This window comes from Rhinatrema bivittatum, chromosome 2 (genome assembly GCF_901001135.1).
Source record: "Rhinatrema bivittatum chromosome 2, aRhiBiv1.1, whole genome shotgun sequence".
Lineage (NCBI taxonomy): Eukaryota > Metazoa > Chordata > Amphibia > Gymnophiona > Rhinatrematidae > Rhinatrema > Rhinatrema bivittatum.
Window position 1 is genome coordinate 743,519,512 of NC_042616.1, and position 20,247 is coordinate 743,539,758.

At 41.1% G+C, this 20,247-nt stretch overlaps 1 protein-coding gene across 1 annotated transcript in view; it reads right to left on the bottom strand.

Annotated features, from left to right (window-relative positions):
• Nucleotides 1-20,247, bottom strand: part of CSMD3 (CUB and Sushi multiple domains 3) — a 3,551,396-nt gene that overhangs the window by 2,035,026 nt on the left and 1,496,123 nt on the right. Inside the window, 1 exon segment of the mRNA XM_029591914.1 lies at nucleotides 16,712-16,836. Coding sequence (XP_029447774.1) covers nucleotides 16,712-16,836 — 125 coding nt within the window.

Consider the following 20,247-nt stretch of genomic DNA (forward strand, 5'->3'; position numbering starts at 1 on the left):
TTTTGAATAATAGAAGGACTAGGAGGCATTCCATGAAGTTACAAGTAGCACATTTAAGACTAATCGGAGAAAATTATTTTTCACTCAACGCACAATAAAGCTCTGGAATGTGTTGCCAGAGGATGTGGTTAGTGCAGTTAGTGTAGCTGGGTTCAAGAAAGGTTTGGATAAGTTCTTGGAGGAGAAGTCCATTAACGACTATTAATCAAGTTTACTTACGGAATAGCCACTGCTATTAATTGCATCAGTAGCATGGGAACTTCTTAGTGTTTGGGTAATTGCCAGGATCTTGTGGCCTGGTTTGGCCTCTGTTGGAAACAGGATGCTGGGCTTGATGGACCCTTGGTCTGACCCAGCATGCAATCTCTTATGTTCTTATGTTCTTAATAGCATACAAAGGCAATTTGTGATCAAGGAAACAGCGTAATAGTATATAGCAGAGCACAGGTTTCACTTCCAAATAGGCCCCATTTTACTAAACTCATTTTTTTCTTACAAAAGCTCAATGTCAAAACTTTTGAATGAAACAGGTGAAAAGATCTTTTTTTTTTTTTTTTTTTAATAAGGAATTGCCTTAATGGTTTAATAGCATGCCTGCACACTGACTTGAGGAATGATCTAAATATGATTCCAAGCTTAGATCTTCTGATCCGTGGATTAAGTGAAGCTGCTTTCCAGACCCATAAAAGAAGGCAAATCATGCAAATATTAATCTAGAAAATTAGGGTTTACTTGGTCTGTTATGACGTACAATAAATGTGGCTCTCTATTCTGGATAAGTCTTTGGTTAACTTTGAAAATAAATATTGTTGAATTATATCCTGCTGTAAACTGTCCTGCTTTTTAATCTGTTTATAATCTGTCTTCTTTTTGACTTTGTGTGTTTTTAAAGTGCCTAAATCTGAATTAGTTTCAGAGATATTACCTGTTAATTGTAAGAGAGAGGAAAGTCTCAATTATATTGACAACTTATTGCTTGGTCTCCCACAGTCATCACTTAGACCATTGCAAGTTTTACAGAATTCCACCGCTAGGCTCCTCTCTGGTACTAATAAAATAAATCACATTACCCTTGTTCTTTTAGCACTACATTGGCTACCAGTCGAGTACAGAATTAAATTTAAAACCTTATGCCTGATACACAAAGCAATCTATGCAGATCACGTGAACTGGATGAATGCAGTTATACGCATACACACTCCACAACGAAACCTGCGCTCAGCAGGTAAAGGTCTTCTTACAATTCCCTCTATTGCCACTGCCAAACTTACCTCTGTTAGGGAAAGAGCTGTTTCATTAGCCGGTCCACGTCTGTGGAATATGTTAGCCGTAGAATTAAGGCTCCAGAAAGATTTAAAAGCGTTTAAGAAAGCACTAAAAACGTGGCTTTTTGCTCAAGCATTCCAATTAGAAGTCAGCCAGTAATTCTCATATTTTTATATTTTGATGCTTTCTTTTAATTATTTTTATGTTAATGGGTATGTGTTAATGTGATTATGTATTCTTCTAATTTCTAACATTTATTTTATGATTTGATTCATTTATATAATTTTAAGAATTATTTATACTTATATTTTCTTGTTTGATTGGTTTAAATTTTTTTTATTGTATTTTTATGATTTTTAGTTACAAAAACATTGTAAACCTGTGTGAAGGTAAATACCAACATCAGTATAGAAAATTAAGTAAATAAAAAATAAATAAATAAAAACTTGACTATATGACTCAATCCTTGGTACAAAAAAAAGGTTTTAGATACATTGTGGACTGGGGTTATATAGATGGAACAATAAAAGGAAGCAGGTGTGAAGCTATATGCAGTATAGGCAAGCCAAAGAGAAATAACTGTAAGACTATGAATATGAATGCTCAATGCTCATAGTCTATGTAATAAAACTTATTGGAGATTCTCTCAGCGAAAAGAACTAATCTTGATCTAAACAGAGAACAGGCTTTCTCAGTGACCAGGCCAATATTTTAGAATTCCCTTTTGGAGAACTTTGGAATACTAGCTTGTCCCAATCCTTTAAAAAGGCATTAAAGACTTATTTGCACAAGCATTCACTGTGGTTCCTTCTTATTAATGGAAGAAAAAGCAGAGAACATCTGGCTACAGTAATGCATTAGAGTGGAACACTTACTTTTTATGTAGGCATGATACTCATGGTATTTTTGTCAGTGTATATTGTATTTTATTTGTTTTACTTGTTCATAGTCTTTTATTAAGAATGTGTTACTAGTTGTACTCTGCATCGAAACCTCAGGGCATGGGTGAGATAGAACTGCACCCATGAAGTCTGTTACATGCACTAGCGTGCGCAGGGATCACACAACCACATAACTTGCTTCTGCTATGGACAGAATGTAAGTAGTTAAATTAACAAAAAGGGTAGTCAGCAGAGTTTTAGGGATCAGGGATGGTAGGGCAAAAGCTAGGTAAGGTAGGTAGGGGGTTTACGAAGTCTGCTTCTTTACTGGGACAAACTGGGAGGGAAATAGGCCTATTCTGTTTCTTAGGTAACTACTAAAATCCCCCCCCCCCCTTACACGCTCATGACGGGATTCGTGTGCAGATGCACGCGTCAATATAAAATCATTCATGCATGTGCATGCAGGTAGCTGATTTTATAACATGTGCGCATAGACTAGTGCATGTTATAAAACTGGCACATCCATGTGCACATGCTGACAAATGTGCGCACATGTGCTCTTACGCGTGGCTCTTAAATCTTTTATGTTTTAAAAATAGCTGAGTCCCTGGGCGTGGGCCAATGAATGTGCGCACATGTGCGCCTGCACACAGCTTTGAAAGTTACCATCTTACTGCCTGATTCACTAAGGCTTTTCTCCCATTCTGTGTCTATGGGAAAATACCTTGATGAATCAGGTCCTTAGTGTATTATTCATTAAAATAAAAAGCTTTAACTTGCTTTCTAAAAGATTTTATATGTGTTATTAACTGTATTTCTCTAAGCAAAGCATTCCATGGTATAGTTGCACAATGTAGGAAAAAGCTGTGGCATGGGTAACTCACTTATGTAGGGTATTTTCAATAAATTTGTATCTTGAGATCACAAGTTCCTACCAGTATCATATCTTTGTAAAACATTTGCTAGGTAGCAACAAATAGAAGATTATAGTAATTTAAAGACTATTAACACAATCTTGAACTGCATTCTATAAATGTGTATATGGTAACCCTTGCATAAGTTTGAAAGTTAGCCACCCATTGAATTAAAATAATGGATATGCCTCCTATTTTAGAAAAATATATATCCACAAAGCAATAGTTTATGCTGTATTTTTTGTTTGCATGGTGTACTTCCTATATGAGATTTTAAGGATGGTAATGGTGGAAGTGGTGAAGTAGGAATGGCTTGCAGAAACTTAAAAAAAATTGATATCTCCCAAGACCTTGTGTGTTTTTGCTTTTCAGAAATTGCACAGTAAATTGCCCCTAAAAAATAAGGCCTTGGGTGCATGCAGTTGTTTTAATTGCAGTTTTTGGTTAAATTAGACCAAGATTAGGCAATCCATTCCTGGCTTGCCACAATGAATGAAATGAATTATTTTTGCATGCACTTCCTCCATTGTATGCAAACACTGTACAAGTCATGCATATTCACTGTAATGTCCTTAAAACCAGACCTCTTAGTGGCACTCCAGGACTGGAGTTTCGTACCTCTGAGCTAGACAATTCTGTAATAGCTAATAATTCTTGTAAGATCTTTATCAAGTATTAGTGTTGTTGAATAATGAACAAAATATAATGATGTCAAAGGTACTTACATTAACATTTTCTCTTAAATTAATGAACTCTATAAACATACCGTATGGCAAAATGCCATCTCTTTGCCATCTGTCTATTTGTAGTATCACCATATGTCTCTGTATTTATCACTAATAACTTCCTTAATATGGATCATCTGCTCTGTAGTATCATTTTGGCTTACTAAGCAGCTAGGGACAAGAAACTGAATGACATTGTCCAGTTTGTTGTCAGAAGATGATTATTGCTTGAGACTTATTTTTTATTATGTATTGAAAAGCTTATAGAATAAATCAGTATATGCAAGTATCATATTGAATATTAGTCTGTATTAATTCCTAACTGTTATAGGATATTTAAATCTTTTAATTTTCAGTTTAGTTCACTTAACTGTTCACAACTGTCAATTTGGCAAAGGAAAAAGAAAATTCAGAGGTTTCCTGATCCATGTATGACAGTTAGTGCAATAATGTTCTGAAATCTGTTCCTTGCTCTGTTACTCTTTATAAAATGCATGGCGAAAGAGGTAGGATTCTATTACTGTGTCTGACATTCCATATATACATTATTGCTTTGTTTTGTCCAGAAGCATTCATTTTCACAAAAAGAGAATAGAAGAATAAAATGTACAGGAGGGTGGAGCAAGATGGGTTCTGAAAATCTTCTGGCATTCAATTTATTTCTTGCTTAAAGCTTACTTGCAATGGTGAAGAGAAAAGGGAGGACATGTTTTTTTTTTCCTAACCCTAGATCTGTCCCTTGTCTTATTGATTAATTTGTCTGTCAAGAGCCATTGATGTCTATTTCCTCAGAAGTGCAGCGGCTGGAAATCACAGCAGGATCAGGAGACCCATGGACATCCCTGGCTGAGCAGGCATCTTTGAACCCAGAGTAATGAAGGCCCCTGTTGAGTTCAGCTACAGCTGTGGGCCATGGGAAATTTTATGTACAGGCATGCTGTGATAACGGGGCAGCAGGAAAAGCCCTGGCTGAGTTAGGAGCTTTAGCAGTGACAGTGGAGGATAGAGCTATTCCAAAGCTTTCTAAAGCTTCAGTGAGAGAGAATATTGGTTTCCCATAAGTAGAAGCTGGGCTGGTATGAGATCAATAGTGCTAAAAAATTATCTTTTGAGAAGCCCAATGTTATTTCCTTGGAATCAATGTGACTTGCAATTGAAGAACTGAGTAAGATGCTTATGGAGCATATCCCTACAAATCTCATCTCTTTCTATTAAGGTTGTTGCTCATTAATATCAACTAATGTAAACTCGATGTAAACCGAGTTGATTTGATTTGTATCAAGAAAGTCGGTATATAAAAGCCTTTAATAAATAAATAAATAATGCTGAAAAAATTGAGGATCTGGACGTTAGTTAGAAAATTAAAACAAGATGAGTTTTGTTTGACAAGTTGGAGAAATTTGAGAACATTACTAAATGTAAACAACTGAGAATAATCAATAATCAATCAATAATCAATCAATTTTTCAAATTTAGAAAATATGGGCCTCATTTTCCATCCGGATCACAAAATGGGGGCAGAGTCAGCCCCGGAAGAGGATGAGTCAGTGCGTTACTGAGGCCGACTCTGCGATGACACCGTGGATGACGAAAAGGTAAGGCCCTTTTCGCATCCGAGTTCGCGCCCAATAGCTACACCTTTTATGGTAGCGCTATTGGGTGTGAAACCGGCAGCGCAGGCCTGCCCCCCGTTTCGGCCCTATTTCATTAACTGAAATGTTAAGAAGTATTTGCTTGATATCTTAAAGATTAAACAAAAAGCAATGCCTCCATTGGCAAGGGTGTTTTATTTTCCATTGTCAAAAAAAGGAGATCCTTGGGAAAAACCTTGAATCTTCTCCTGCTGTAACACTGGCTACTAGCATGTATCGCAGTGTGTCAACCCTTGTCTGTGGCATGGTAGATGCTGCCTGGCAGAAGAACTCACTATGCCCACGCCAACAATAGGTGGGCTAGTTCAATAGGGACAAACACTAGGCCTCACCTGTAACAGCCCTATTCCCCACAGGTTGAGCCCTTGGGTTCTAGGGGCCATCAGGGCTTAGGTGAGGGTCCTCTAGGGAGCAGTCAGGCTGAGAGTGGAAGCAAGCCAAGGTTGGGTTAGGCAGTGAGCAAGAGAAAGTCAAGTCCAGGATGAGGTCAGGGCTGATAGCAACCAGGCAATGTCAAGGTCCAGGCTGAGGTCAGGGCAGGGGGCAATCAAGGAATGAAGTCAAATCCAAGGCAGAAGTCAGAACCAGAAGTCAGGCAGAAGACAAATAGGACACAACGGACAAGCAGGACCAAGACAAGGTAGAACACAAGGAATGGAACACAGCTGGTGACAAGGCAGGGGCTGGTTCTGGACTAGTCAAGGCAAGCAAGGATCTAGATGTGTAATGTGGGATGTAGTCTCAGGGTCTCTGTGGGGCTGATTTTGATTTGTACAGTTAGAATGGGCAATTTCAAGATCTGGTTCTTTAGGATTTTAAGGACATAGCGTGCCCTCTATACATCAGTGGGTTTTTTTATTGCCAGAATCTTCCCTGCTCATAAGTCTTAAAACCTAGTACAATAAGGAAAAGGTTTCGTATCCCAAGCATGTGGCTAATCCTTAGTGTCATGAGTTGAGCCCTAATCTCAATCAATAAGTAAGGATCTTCTAATAGTTTCAACTTAACTGTGTCTTTGATAACCATGGGGGATCTCCTCTACTTCTCCTTTTTAACTAATATCAAAAACCTGGAACTGGATTCCCTTCTCTTTGTGGCAAATCTTGTGATGTTCTACATATCATTCCAGTCCTTAAATGATTATGTCCATTTGTCCTATTTAGAGCAGGATCGCTTCTTTAAAAAATGGGGACATAATGGACTAATAATGACTCCAAAACAAGCCACAATTCAATTACCTAAATTATTTTTATTCATTAATAGCTAACAGTGCACCAAAGCAATACAGTTTGAAACATATATTTAGCAAAACCTAATACAGCTCAACCTCTGAGTTTCCAACTATAAGGAGAAAAGTACAACTCCTAGTCCTACTAATCCTGGACTGGGTTACATAGATTAAATGGATACCATGGCAGAGTTTCCAAGTGATTGACTAGAGTAACACTTACACATTACAGAAAATTAACGACAGACTACATTTCAAACTTAAATGTTTATGGTTTTCTAAACACCACAGTTTCCCCAAAAGCATACAAGGCCAGAACCGATCAAGCAAGCATGGCTCCAAAATACTGAACTTTCATTACATGGCTTCAGCATTTTCAACATTAGGGTTTCAAAGAACAAATTAATCAATTACTGCACATGCAAACTACACCAGCACCAGTTAAAGTAACTTCAGCCTAATATGTCTGGGTATATATTGCTTAGCGCCTAATATTGAGATTGTCTCTTCCAAACTTTGTTCTAACCAATATCTTAAATTAAACTAGAGCAAACATTTTTCTCCTTGTTTTATTTATTTTCCTTTTAGAGCTGTCATTCTCTGACTTTCTCAAGGGTTGTGCTATATCGAAGCTGGCATGCCACAGTGATACAAAGTCTAACCATCTGCTGCTTTCTAAACATGTTCCCCAAATCCCTAAGAAAATAGCCACAGTTTCCCTCCTGTTTTCTGGGCAAGAGACGTAGAGTAGAAATGGGAATGTCCATCTGGTACTGTCTCCTCCTTAAGAGCAATGAACTCCACAATCTGTCTCTCTCCATCTCCTTCCCTTAGCCTCTGCTTGCTGTTCCCTTCTGGTTTATTTTATGGGAACTAGCCTCTCTCTGACTTAGCACCTTTTTTGCATCACTTTCTTCAAACTAGGTGACTGGAATTTTGGGATTTGTATTCTGGCTAGAATAGCCCACTTAATCCCAGCTTCAAGTCATGCCTGCCTTTTGCACTTCATCATCACAGCAAGACAGGACCATGGAAAAAGCTAGCATGAACAGGAATACACAGACCAAAATCAGGAACCAACGAGACAAGAACTAGAGCAACACACACTGTAGGCAAGAGCATGGCAGGAGGACATATTGCTGAGGTGCCGGCTGAGAACGAGTGATAGATTAAAAAACCCAGCTGGTGCCAATATTATAAGAAAATTATTCCTTTCTTGCTAATTTTCATTCCTGTTGTACCATGGATCAGTCCAGACCATGGGTTGTTCCCCTCTTCCAGCAGATGGAGTCAGAGTAAAAACTGAGAGGGCACTCTCTCATAAACTGGTGCGCCCTCTGTAAACCTTCAGTATTAAGAATATCCAAGCAATAAAGAAAATACCTTGGATGGATCAATACAAACTGAATATCATGGATCAATACAAAATTGAATATCAACTGTAAACATGTCTAAGCAAAACTTGCAAACTGAACTCTTCATCAGTCACAAACCGGTCCTGAAATAATTACACAGTTGAGCTGACAGATTATCTCAAAGAATCCCCAACAATCCTTAGGGTGGGCATCTGGACTGATCCATGGTGCTACAGGAATGAAAATTAGCAGGTAAGGAATAATTTTCTTTTCCCTGTATGTATCAGGATCAGTCCAGACTGTGGGATGTACCAAAGCTTCCCTAAATAGGGTGGACCACTGATAGCCCAGCTTGAATGACACGAGCCCCAAAAGAGCCCACAATCAGCTGAAGATTCAAGTGATAGTGACGCACAAATGTATTTATTTATTTACTTATTTATTTAAAACTTTTCTATACCGTCGTTTAGTAGTGCACCATCACAACGGTTTACAGTTAGGCACAACGACTTCCAGGTAGCCGCTCTGCAAATCTCCTGTGGAGAGACCGTTTGGCTTTCTGCCCAGGAGGCTGCTTGAGATCGGAGAGAATGAGCTTTTATACCGTCTGGTGGTGAATGCCCAGCGCCAACATATGTCATAGAAATTTCTTCCTTAAGCCGGCAGGCAATGGTGGTTTTTGAAGTCTTGTTTCCCTTCCTGGGACCACTCCAGAGGACAAAGAGGTGATCTGATAAAAGGAAATCATTGGTAGCCTCCAGCTAGTGAAGGAGGATGCGCTTGACATCGAGGCATCTAAGATCTCTGGAATCCTTGTCCTGGAAGGATGGCAGTTCCACTGACTGATTCAAATGAAAGGATGAGACCACCTTCGGTAGAAATGATGGTATGGTACACAAGGGCACTCCTGAATCCGTGAAGCATAGGTAAGGCTATCTACATGACAAGGCTTGAAGCTCCGAGATTCTTCGAGCGGAACAGATAGACACGAGGAATACTGTCTTGAGAGTGAGGTCCTTGAGGGTAGCTCTTTTCATAGGTTCAAAAGGTGGCCCGACAAGAATTCGGAGGACCAAATTCAAGCTCCACGAGGGTCATAAATTGCGGATCAGAGCCTTCACATGCTTTACTCCCCTCAAGAACCGGACCACTTCTGGGTATGCCGAAAGGGTAGATCCATCCCATAGGGATGTGCAGCCAAAAAGTTTTCATTGCATACGTGATACGTATTCGTGGGGGAGTCAATTCCATTTCATGCGGAAGTATGGAGAATTCCATAAGTTGTCGATCTGTAAATACGTTACTACGGCGAGTTAAATTATTGTCCCAGCTAAAATTAAAATTAACTACAACCCCCCACCCTCCTGACCCCCCCAAGACTTACCAAAACTCCCTGGTGGTCCAGCGGGGAGTCAGGAAGCCATCGCTGCACTCGTTTTCCGGTTTCATCACGGCGCCGATAGCCTGTGTCACAGGGGCTACCGGTGCCATTGGTCAGTCCCTATCACATGGTCACCGGCGCCATCTTGTGCTCCTACCATGTGACAGGGGCTGACCAATGGCACCAGTAGCCCCTGTGACATAGTATGGGCAAAGGCTATCGGCGCCATTTTGAGTCCTGGCGTCGGACAGCAGGTCGCTCCGGGATCCCCGTTGGACCCACAGGAACTTTTGGCCAGCTTGGGGGGGCCTCCTGACCCCCACAAGACTTGCAAAAAGTCCAGTGGGGGTCCGGGAGCGACCTCCTTGCACGCCGGCCATCCGATGCCAATACTCAAAATGGCGCCGATCGCCTTTGCCCTCACTATGTGTGTCATAGTGAGGGCAAAGGCAATAAACTTACAGGCCGAAACATAAAAACGCGCGAGAGAGCTGGCGAGCGCCCGCGTTCCCGTGCGTGCACAGGCCACTCTTCTGGGCGTGCGATTCAGGAGGGTGGCCTATGCAAATTAGGGCACGCGGTAAAAGGAGGCGCTAGGGACACTAGTGCGTCCCTAACACCTCCTCAATATTGCCGGCATCGGTTCTCAAACCCGCTGACAGCCACGGGTTCGGAAAACGGACGCCGGCATAATTGAGCATCCGTTTTCTGACCCACGGGCCGTGGGTTGATTTTTAATTTTTTTTTTTTTTAAATTTTTTTTTTTTTTTACTTTTGAGGCCTCTGACTTAATATCGCTATGATATTAAGTCGGAGGGTGCACAGAAAAGCAGTTTTTACTGCTTTTCTATGCACTTCCCCAGAGCCAGCAGAAATTAACACCAGCCTTTGGGCAGGCATTAATTTCTGAAAGTAAAATGTGTGGCTTGGCTGCACATTTTACTTTCTGTATCGCGCAGGAATAACTAATAGGGCCATCAACATGCATTTGCATGTTGCGGTCGCTATTAGTTTCGGGGGGGTTGGACATGCATTTTTGATGCGCTATTACCCCTTACTGAATAAGAGGTAAAGCTAGCGCATCGAAAACACGAGTCCAAATGCGGGTTAACAGTGCGCACCACCAGAGCGCACTGTACTGTATCGGCCTCTTAGTGTGCCAGTTTGCACGCATGCCTAGAGGAGGAGGGCCTTGCGAGAGCAGCATCATGGCGTCCTGACTGCTGCAACACTTCACAGTGTCCTGGGGACCTGGGATGAGTCAGTTGATTGCAGGGCCAGCCTATGGCAGGCCCATTATTACAGTATGGATCTTTCAGCTTTCCTGGAAAATTCATATGCTCCCTCTGTTATTCCTGCAGCCATAATAGTTTGTTTTCTGCTAAAACCAGATTATGAATTAATTTCAAGACTTTTAAAAAAAAATAAGCCAGATTTATTTTTGAATAGTGACGTGAGGATTTTCTCTGACATGGCAAAAAGTGTAGAAGGCAATTTTTGCTACTTCATCCTAAAATTCAACAACTAAGTGCATTGTTATTTCTCTTGTTTCCATAGAAGTATATTGTAAAATAGCAAAATATTAAATATGTTTTTTTTTCAGTCCACTCAATTGTCTTTATTTCTCAATGACAAACATGCTCCTAGTTCCTTGATCCCCTCACCTGAGGTTATGTCAGATACAATGGTGACTTAGGGCCTCATTTTCTAAAGTATCGCAGGCCTGCAGTACTTTAGAAAAATGCAGTAATAAGGGGCGGGGGCCGAAATAGGGGGGTGGTCCTGCGCTAGCCGGCAGCGATCGCACCTCCACGATGCGATCGCTGCTGGCATCGCACCTGATAACTCCACCATAGGAGGTGTAGTTATTAGGCGCGAAATAGGCAGCAAAAAGGCCCTTACCTTTTCGCTGTCCGCGCCGTCCTCGCAGAGTCGGCCCCGGTGACGCCCTGACTCCTCCTCTTCCGGGGCTGACTCCGCCCCGATGTAGGTAGCGCAGGCATTCGCTACCTTCGCTAGCTATCGCAGGCTTGCGCTGTTAGCGCAAGCCTGCGATAGCCTTAGAAAATAAGGCCCTTAGTGAGCTGTCTTCCTGTCTAATCCTTCTGTAATTAGAATGACTATGCAGTAACTCAGGTCATGTTCTGCTGGTTTCCCATTATTTATATGATGTTGTATCATATGTATTTCTTTTGCTGTTTTCTAAGTTTTACCCTTCATATGGAGGACTTTTTTCTGAAGAAAAAATGTTTATCCTTTTTTCTTTTCCTGTTTGTAAATTTTAGAATCTAAATACTTTTCTTAAACAAATAGATTCTTGTTAATACTGAATTTAAAATGATAAAGAATATTAATTTATACACTTGTAAATCAAGATACAAAATGTAAGTTCCCTACAATATTTATAAGACCTACTCCTATGGCATCAGTCACCTTTTCCTCTCTTTCTGTCTTGCTTTTACTATTGCAACTCTTTCTTAGTTGATCTTCCTAATTTGTTTTTCTCCCCTCTCCAAATCAATATATATATATACATATAGCCACCAGAAGTCAGCTTCCAGCCTTCTTTATCATCAAGGCTAAGGTTAGAAAAGGATGATTCTGAACCATCTTTCATTAATCCCTACTAAGACTGAGACGCTATGTTGGAGAATAGGAGTATTCTGAGTTTTACTATCCAGTTGAGGATTGCTGGTGCCATTCCTAATCTTCAATTGGGGAAAACAATAAGGAGGCTAAGTGGACATGAAGAATTTTGTCACAGGATAGATGAGAATAGTAGAACAAATGTAATCACCAATAAATGTGGATAAATATATAATACACAGAGTTTAGCATAAGAATTGTTAGACATGATATATATATGTATAAGATTTGTTTATAATAATTAGGGATGTGAATCATTTTTGAACGATTAAAATTATCGTCCTAAAACGTTAGAGTGCACGATACAATACAAATGCTCCCGATTTATCGTCTCCCGACCCTTTAAATCGACCCCCCTTAGCCTCCCCCACCCTCCCGAACTTTTTTTTTAGGGAGGCCCGCGCCACTAAAAAAAAACCCCACCCGACCCTTTAAATCGACCCGAACCCCCCCCCCCCAAACCTTTTAAAATTACCTGGTGGTCCAGGGGGTGGTCCAGGGGGGCCTCGGGGAGAGATTTCCCGTTCCCAGGCATCAGCTGTTCTAAAAATAAAATGGCGCCGATGCCCCTTTGCCCTTACCATGTGACAGGGTATCCGTGCCATTAGCCGGCCCCTGTCACATGGTAGGAGCACTGGATGGCCGGCGTCATCTTTCAAGATGGCGCCGGCCATCTTTACTCATCAGCCCCTAATAGGGGGGGGGGGTCGGGTCGATTTAAAGGGTCGGGTGGGGTTTTATTTTTGCGGCGCGGGCCTCCCTAAAAAAAAAGTTCGGGAGGGTGGGGGAGGCTAAGGGGGTTCGATTTAAAGGGTCGGGTGGGTTTTTTTTTTATCGGGCCATCGGCGCCATTTTAATTAGTGGCAGCCAAAATGGTGCCGATGGCCCGAGAGCAGGAGATCGCGCCGGGACCCCCCCACTGGACCACCAGGTAATTTAACATTTTGGGGGGGTTCGGGAGGGTGGGGGAGGGTAAGGAATTGGTTTTAAAGGGTCGGGGTGGGCTTAGGATTTGTTTTGGTGTGCCGGTTTTCCCGCCGTCCCCCAAATAATTGACGATAAATCGGGGGCATTTTTATTGTATCGTGCACTCTAATGATTTAGGACGATTTTAAAATTATCTGACCATAATTTTAATCGTTCAAAAACGATTCATATCCCTAATTATAAAAAGTATAATAGGGGCTGATGAGTAAAGATGGCCGGCGCCATCTTGAAAGATGGCGCCGGCCATCCAGTGCTCCTACCATGTGACAGGGGCCGGCCAATGGCACGGATACCCTGTCACATGGTAAGGGCAAAGGGGCATCGGTGCCATTTTTTTTTAGAACAGCTGATGCCTGGGACGGGAAATCTCTCCCCGAGGGCCCCCTGGATCTCTCCTCTCCCCGAGACCCCCCTGGATCTCTCCCCAAGGCCCCCCTGGACCACCAGGTAATTTTAAAAGGTTTTGGGGGGGTCGGGAGGGTGGGGTCGATTTAAAGGGTCGGGTGGGTTGTTTTTTTTTAGTGGCGCGGGCCTCCGTAAAAAAAAAATTAGCGATGTGAATTGGAATCGGAAACGATTCCAATTCACATATCTTAACGATCAGATTTCCACTCCCCCCCCCCACCCCCAAGCCGAATCTGATCGTTAAGACGATCTGGCACACAATTCACATCTCTAATAATAATGGAATAGACACTCTGTTTCTTAGTTTGCCAAGTAACAAGTCAAAATAGGTACAGGAAAGCCTATGCTAGCAGCCTGATAAGCTCACCACCTAGTAACTGAGAATTTGGTGACAACAGGATATCTCCTAGGAAAACCACAGTCTAGGGCAAAATCTTGCTGAACAGTGAATGTAAGATAATATAACTGAACTTGCACAACCTGGCCTGGGAGCCAGATCCCAATGTGGGTCCTTAGCCCAGACCTAGGCCTGTCGCTTGGACCTGACCTGGAGGCCTAATCCCAACACTGGGGCCTTGGCCCAGGTTCAGCCCCACACCTCACAGCCCAGGCCTGGGAGCTCCTTTTCTTTGGTTTTATTTATTTATTTATTTGAAAGTTTTGTATACCGACATTCGTTAAGAAAACATCACATCGGTTTCCATAGAACAATAAATAGCCAACAGGGCTTTACAATGAACCTGATAAAATAAACTAGGGAGGGGGTGAAGGAGGAGGGGGCAGGGAGGGGGGAGTGGGATTAAAGGATGTGGGAAACAAAACTCTCACAACCCAAATGATGTCGTTCAGAGTTAATTAACTCCAGCGCATTCACCCCAGTGGACGGTGTCATTTGACTTTCAAGCAAAGAAAGAAGAGGTCCAAAGAAGAGGATCTCCCAAACCTGGATTCTGAGGTTTAGGCCTAACCCTGGGCCAAGGCCCAGGCATTGGGTACCAGCCTCTGGACCAAGGCCCCAGTGTTGGGCCTGAGTTTGGGCCTAGGCCCCAGGATCAGGACACATCCTTCTGGATTGGGTCACTGCATTGAGCCTGGGTCCCTGATGAGGCCCCGACATTAGGACCAGGCCTCTGGGTCAAGTTGCAGTATCAAACTCTGGCCTAGGCCGAGGCCCAGGCATCAGAACCTGGCCTACTGGTTGGGTTGTAACATTGGTCCTCGTTCTTGGCCAAGGTCCTGACATTGGGATCAGGCCACCAGGTTGAGTCATGTGTTTGGGTCTGGGCTCAGGCTCTGGCCTAGGCTGAGTCCCAGGCTTTGGGACCTGGCCTCCTGATGCAGTTATGGTGTCAGGCCTGGATGCTGGCCAAGGTCCCAACATCAAGACCTGGTCTCTGAAAAGGGCCATGGCATTGGGCCTGGTTTTGGGCTCCTGTCTAGGCTGAGGTGTCAGCCTTGAGTAGGCTGAGGCCGAAGTGACCTACTGTGGCCTCGGCCTATGCAAGTCCAGGGATTTGGCCCAGTCCTAGCTGGTGGATCCCCACTGGACTGAGTAAGTGAGGGCCAGGGGTAATCCTGGCTTTCGAATTGTTCAGGAGTGTGGAAGAAAGGACTCATTTTCATTTTTTGACCTTTTATGTTTTTTTCTTTTATTGTTTGATTCATTTATTTTACACAAATCAAGCAATCCATGAATTGAAATTTGTGAGACAAAATTCTTCCAAAAGTGAACCAAAAATGAAAATGAACCTTTCTCCCCTGCACATCTCTAAAAGGAACCTGTGTACACACATAATTCCCAGTACACGCAGGAAAGCATTTTACAAAAAAAAGAGGCTGGGCGAGGGAGGACCATGGCCTGGGTGGGTTATGGGCATTCCAGGATTTATGAATGAAACCAGCACATAAATACTTACATGCACAAGCTCGCACCAGGATCCCCTACCACGTAACTTTACTTCTGCTATGGATTGTGTGTAAGCCCGGAAACAATAAATACTAGGCTAGGCAGTGGGGTTTTAAGGATAGGGGTAACAGGGTAAATGGAAGCTAATTAACAAAAGGGGTTAGGAAGGCCTAACTTTTACCTGGGTGAACTGGGAATAAAATGGGAATACTGGTAATTGTCTTGGCCTGCGAGTCTACTAAAATCCCCCCACTTACGCATAGGCAACATTTGTGTGCCCATGTGCAAGTCCATATAAAATTGTGCACACATATACGCTTAGACAGCCTATTTTATACCATGCATGCATACATGCACGTATGTTATGAAATGGCTGCATCCTTTGGCGTGGGCCAGCATGCGCACATGCGGCTGTTTAAAAGTTACTGTCCTTGCGAATATGAAGCAGAAATACAAAAATCCAAAGTGGCACTTCTAAAATCAAGACAGATATACAAATGCAAGGATATTCAAATTCTTTGAATTCCATTTGAATTTCTGAGGAGCTGCAGAACTGGCTGTGAACATAATTTTTTGCCATTAAAAGAAGTTGATTGAACTGATGCATAAAATTCAAATGCTTTTCATGGGCTTGTTAAAAAGAATGACTCACATCTTTTAGAAAGATTTGTATATCCTTATTTAGCACCTTCCTACCGCTTTGATTTTCTGCATTGGTAAGTCCCATCTCACAACCTTGGTTCCCAGTCATACATTATCCTCTGCACACCTGACACAAGGCAGGCTACCTCATAAGATTTGCCTTCCCACCTCCTTTCAGTGACTCTTTATGTTATACATGTCTTATACAAGGAACTCTAAATTTGGCCTTCCCTTATGACACATTTCTTCAAACTTACTTGTGAAATTATTTTCAAAAATTATGTATGATAATCTCTTTTTGAAAAATCTCTATTCACTAATACTTATTAATTGACTCTTTATTTTTTTTATATACATATAGTATTCCTGTATAAGGTCCTGGTTTGGTGACACAGAAAAACAGGTATAAAAAGTAAAGTATAATTATGCTATGTTTGACCTTGTAAGAAAATTACAGGCTTCTTAATGAGAAAATGATGCTATCAACTGAATGGACTTTTAAAAAAAATATTTATACTTATTAAAAGCCAACTAAAATCCTAGAAGTATACTCCGCCATTTTATTTACAAAATCAAATTGATAAAATATAATTTAGTGCTTATTTATTACTGAAAACAGTACAGAATCAGCTTTTAGAAATAGATTAAGCCAGATATGTCATATATAAGCACATGATAAAACATTAATTACTATATTTAACAATTCCATATATTACTCACCTTTGCAGACTGGTCTGTGATCACTCCATGCAGCAAATACATCAGCAATCCTTTGACAAGTGATACTTTTTTCTCCTTGTAGCACATAATCTTCATCACAAGAAAACTGTACAGTTGCTCCAAGGCTGAAACACAACAGGACAAATAACACTAATGCATTTCTTCCAAACAGCAATAAATGTTCTCCCCTGGAGTGCATGAGATTGGCCAAGTGGCATAGTGAAAATGGTGCATGCTGCTGCTGTGAGAGATGAGCTTGGAAATGAACATGAATCTCACACATGTTTGACAATCAGAGCTTAGAGAGTAGACTATGTAAAAAATGTTGTTTTGAACTTCTCTAGAAAGTGCTTAGAGCAAGCCATTTAACAAGCTCTTTCTTCTAGTGTAAATGAAAAAAATTGATGTGCCTTCCTGAAGGAGAAAACTTCTATACCTTCTCATTAGGCAGCAAAGTTTGGTACTATAATTTGGCATACCTCAAAAATACAAAATAAATAATGGGATATGTTTTCACTAAGTCAAAATTTATATGAAATCCTAATACAGCTCAATCACAGGTCGAATGTGACGTAAATGCAAATTCACTTACTGCAGACAAGAGTATTGGGAGAAATTTAGGCAGAAGGACATGCACAAAAATCTTGCCAAAAATAAATATGTGCTCAGCTGTCTCCTAACATTTTGTTTTTGTTCCACTAGGATTGAAGACAAACAAGATCTGATACATTTTCCCAACAGCCAAGTGATATTTGGCTTGTAGCATATGAATTGTTGAGCGATCTCCAAGGCCCCCAAATGGCTCTTTTCCACAATAGAACGGTTACAGCTTTGGGGACAATTTTTAAAGGGATTTCTTTGGGTAAACAGGTGTTTAAAAGTAAAAAAAAAATCCCCTTTAATTGCTATGAAGAAACGTATTCATGCTGTCAACAACATAGGAAAAGAGGTGGAGGAATGGGGGCCAGATGGACCAGCTAAAGCGTGTGCCAGGATTTCATTTTGAAATCCTGGTGTGTTCTTTACCCTTCATACATTGCACCTGCAAAATATGTGGAGTAAGATATCCCCCCCAGGCACGAGCTGGCCATTAGATTTCTAAAGGGAAAATCTCTGAGGAGTTTCCCTTTAAAAATCATCTTGCAGACCCACCTGCAAGCTCTGCAGAAAGGCTGAAAGTTGGCTTCTTTTGAGAATAAATAGAACTTGTGCATACACTTTGGGGAAAGTTTTCAAAATATTAAAGGTGACTTTTCAAAAGTTTGCATGAGGAAAAATTAGCATTCATGTGTGTGTGTGTAAAGAGCATTTACCTCCATGCATGCAACTTTATAAACCTCAAATATATATGCTTAAATAGGATTCACGCAAACATATTTATATGTCCAAACGGGGAAGTTTAGGGATGTTTGGAGGCAAGGCTGACGTTTATACATGTAAGTTCCTATTTTATGAGACTTAAGTGTGTAGATCTGGCAACTTACTCGCATATATTATTTACACCTGCTCATTATCTGGCATAAGTGACAGTAACCGGATAAGTCTTTAGAAAGCTTTACTTATCTGGCTAAATAATTATCTCTTTTAATGGCTTATCCAGCTAACTTGAATATCCATTCCTATGTATTTTTTACAAATGTGCAATGTTGCAGGAAAAATTATGTTGTTTTATAACTGGCACGTATATGATACACATGTGTTATAAAATATTTGAGTAGATGTGAGTATGGCCACATATATGGGCATGTGCACAGGTCTTTTAAAATTTTCCCCTTTGCTGGTAACTATGTGAGTAAATTGGATGTTACCTTGGTAGAATGCCTGAATCTACATAAGTGCATTTTCAGCTGGCTGCATTTATATGCATAACTTCAAAACATGTGTACTTTAAGCTATACTAAAAAGAGGAAATTTTAGGCCTATATTTACTAAAGGTTCTTCCCCATTCTATGTCTATGGAAAACATGCTTAGTAAATGAGCCCCTTTAGTTTAGTCAGAGTTGAAACTATATATGTTCATTTAACTAAAAAAAAATGTATCAGTGTATTTGATGTGCTCACTTGAAGGTGAGTTTTAAAAGAGACGCAGGCACACAAATTAGCAGATGCGCATGCATAAAGGTGAATTTTGAAAGCCCAGCTTGTGCCAAAACCAGGAGGTATATGCACAAGTCGGGTCAGTGCGCACCGAGCAAATTTTAAAAGCTGCCTCGGTATGTGCGTTCATGCCGCTATGGGCACAAATGAAAAGTTCAAAAAAAGGGGTGGGGCATGGCCGTGGTCTGGACATTCCTGGTTTTTAAGTTAAAATTAGCATGGGCATACTTACTTGCACAAGTGCATGCTGGGGGTCCCCTGCTGCAAAATGTTACTTCTGCTATGGATGACTAGAAGTTATAAAATAAAGATAGACAGAACCGTGAGGTTTTAAGGGTCGGAGCTAACAGGGGAGAAGGGATGCTCTTTAAAGTCCTTTTCCTTACCTGGGTGAACTGGGAATGAACTGAGAAAACTGGTAATAGCATTGGCGGGTCTGTCTTTCAACATCCCCCTACCTTTGAAGTTAAAGCGGCCTTTGCGCACATAGGTGCGCATTCACTTTAAAGTGTGCACACCTGTGCATGTGATCAGTGCCCTTTATAACATGCATGCATAAACGTGCATATCCTATAAAATAGCTGTATCCCTGGGCACGGGCTGATAAATGTGCACCTCTATGCCTGTGCGCCTGTTTAAAAGTTACCATCATATAGTTGTCTCCCTTCTGATATCTTATGATTAACCCTTTAATGACAAAAATTCCTTAGCCTGTGTTAATTTAATTTAAAGATCCCACTATCACCCTTTAATTTCCTGTTAACTTGTTTTGTTCAGTTATCGTTTACCTTTGTTCAACTAAAGTTAATTCTACGTTTTAATGTATGAAACAATAGGAAAACATCTAAGTTTCCAGCATCATCCACGTTGTCTGTAAACCGATGTGATATGCCAAATGGAATGTCAGTATATAAAAATAAATAAATAAAATAAAATAAATAAATATAGTTGAATTTTAAAAGGCTGGCGTGCGCCAAAACCGAGATCCATGTGAATATGTCAGGCCAGCTCGCACTGAGTGGATTTTAAAAGCTGCCTACTTAGGTGCACATGTCCTGCAATATGCACAAAAATGTTTTTCTAAAAAAGGGGTGGGTCATGGGTATCCCTGGATTTCTCAATGAAGCTACACACGCAAGCACACACCGGAATCCACTGCCACGTCACTTTATTTCTGCTGTGGATGGCGTGAAAGCCATAAAACAAACAAACAGCATCAAAAAAAGTACAAAGATCAGCGGGGTTTTAAGGGTTGAGGCTAACAGGTAAGAAGGGAGGCTATTTAACTAGGGGGCAGAGTCAATGGTGGCACACATTACTTGCTATTTTATAATCAGTGCAAGCGGCGTGCATATGGCGGTTACCTGCACCTATTTATTGCTGTTATTTAGCAGGTGTGAGTATTTATTTATTAGGTGTTAGTCAGAATAACACACTTT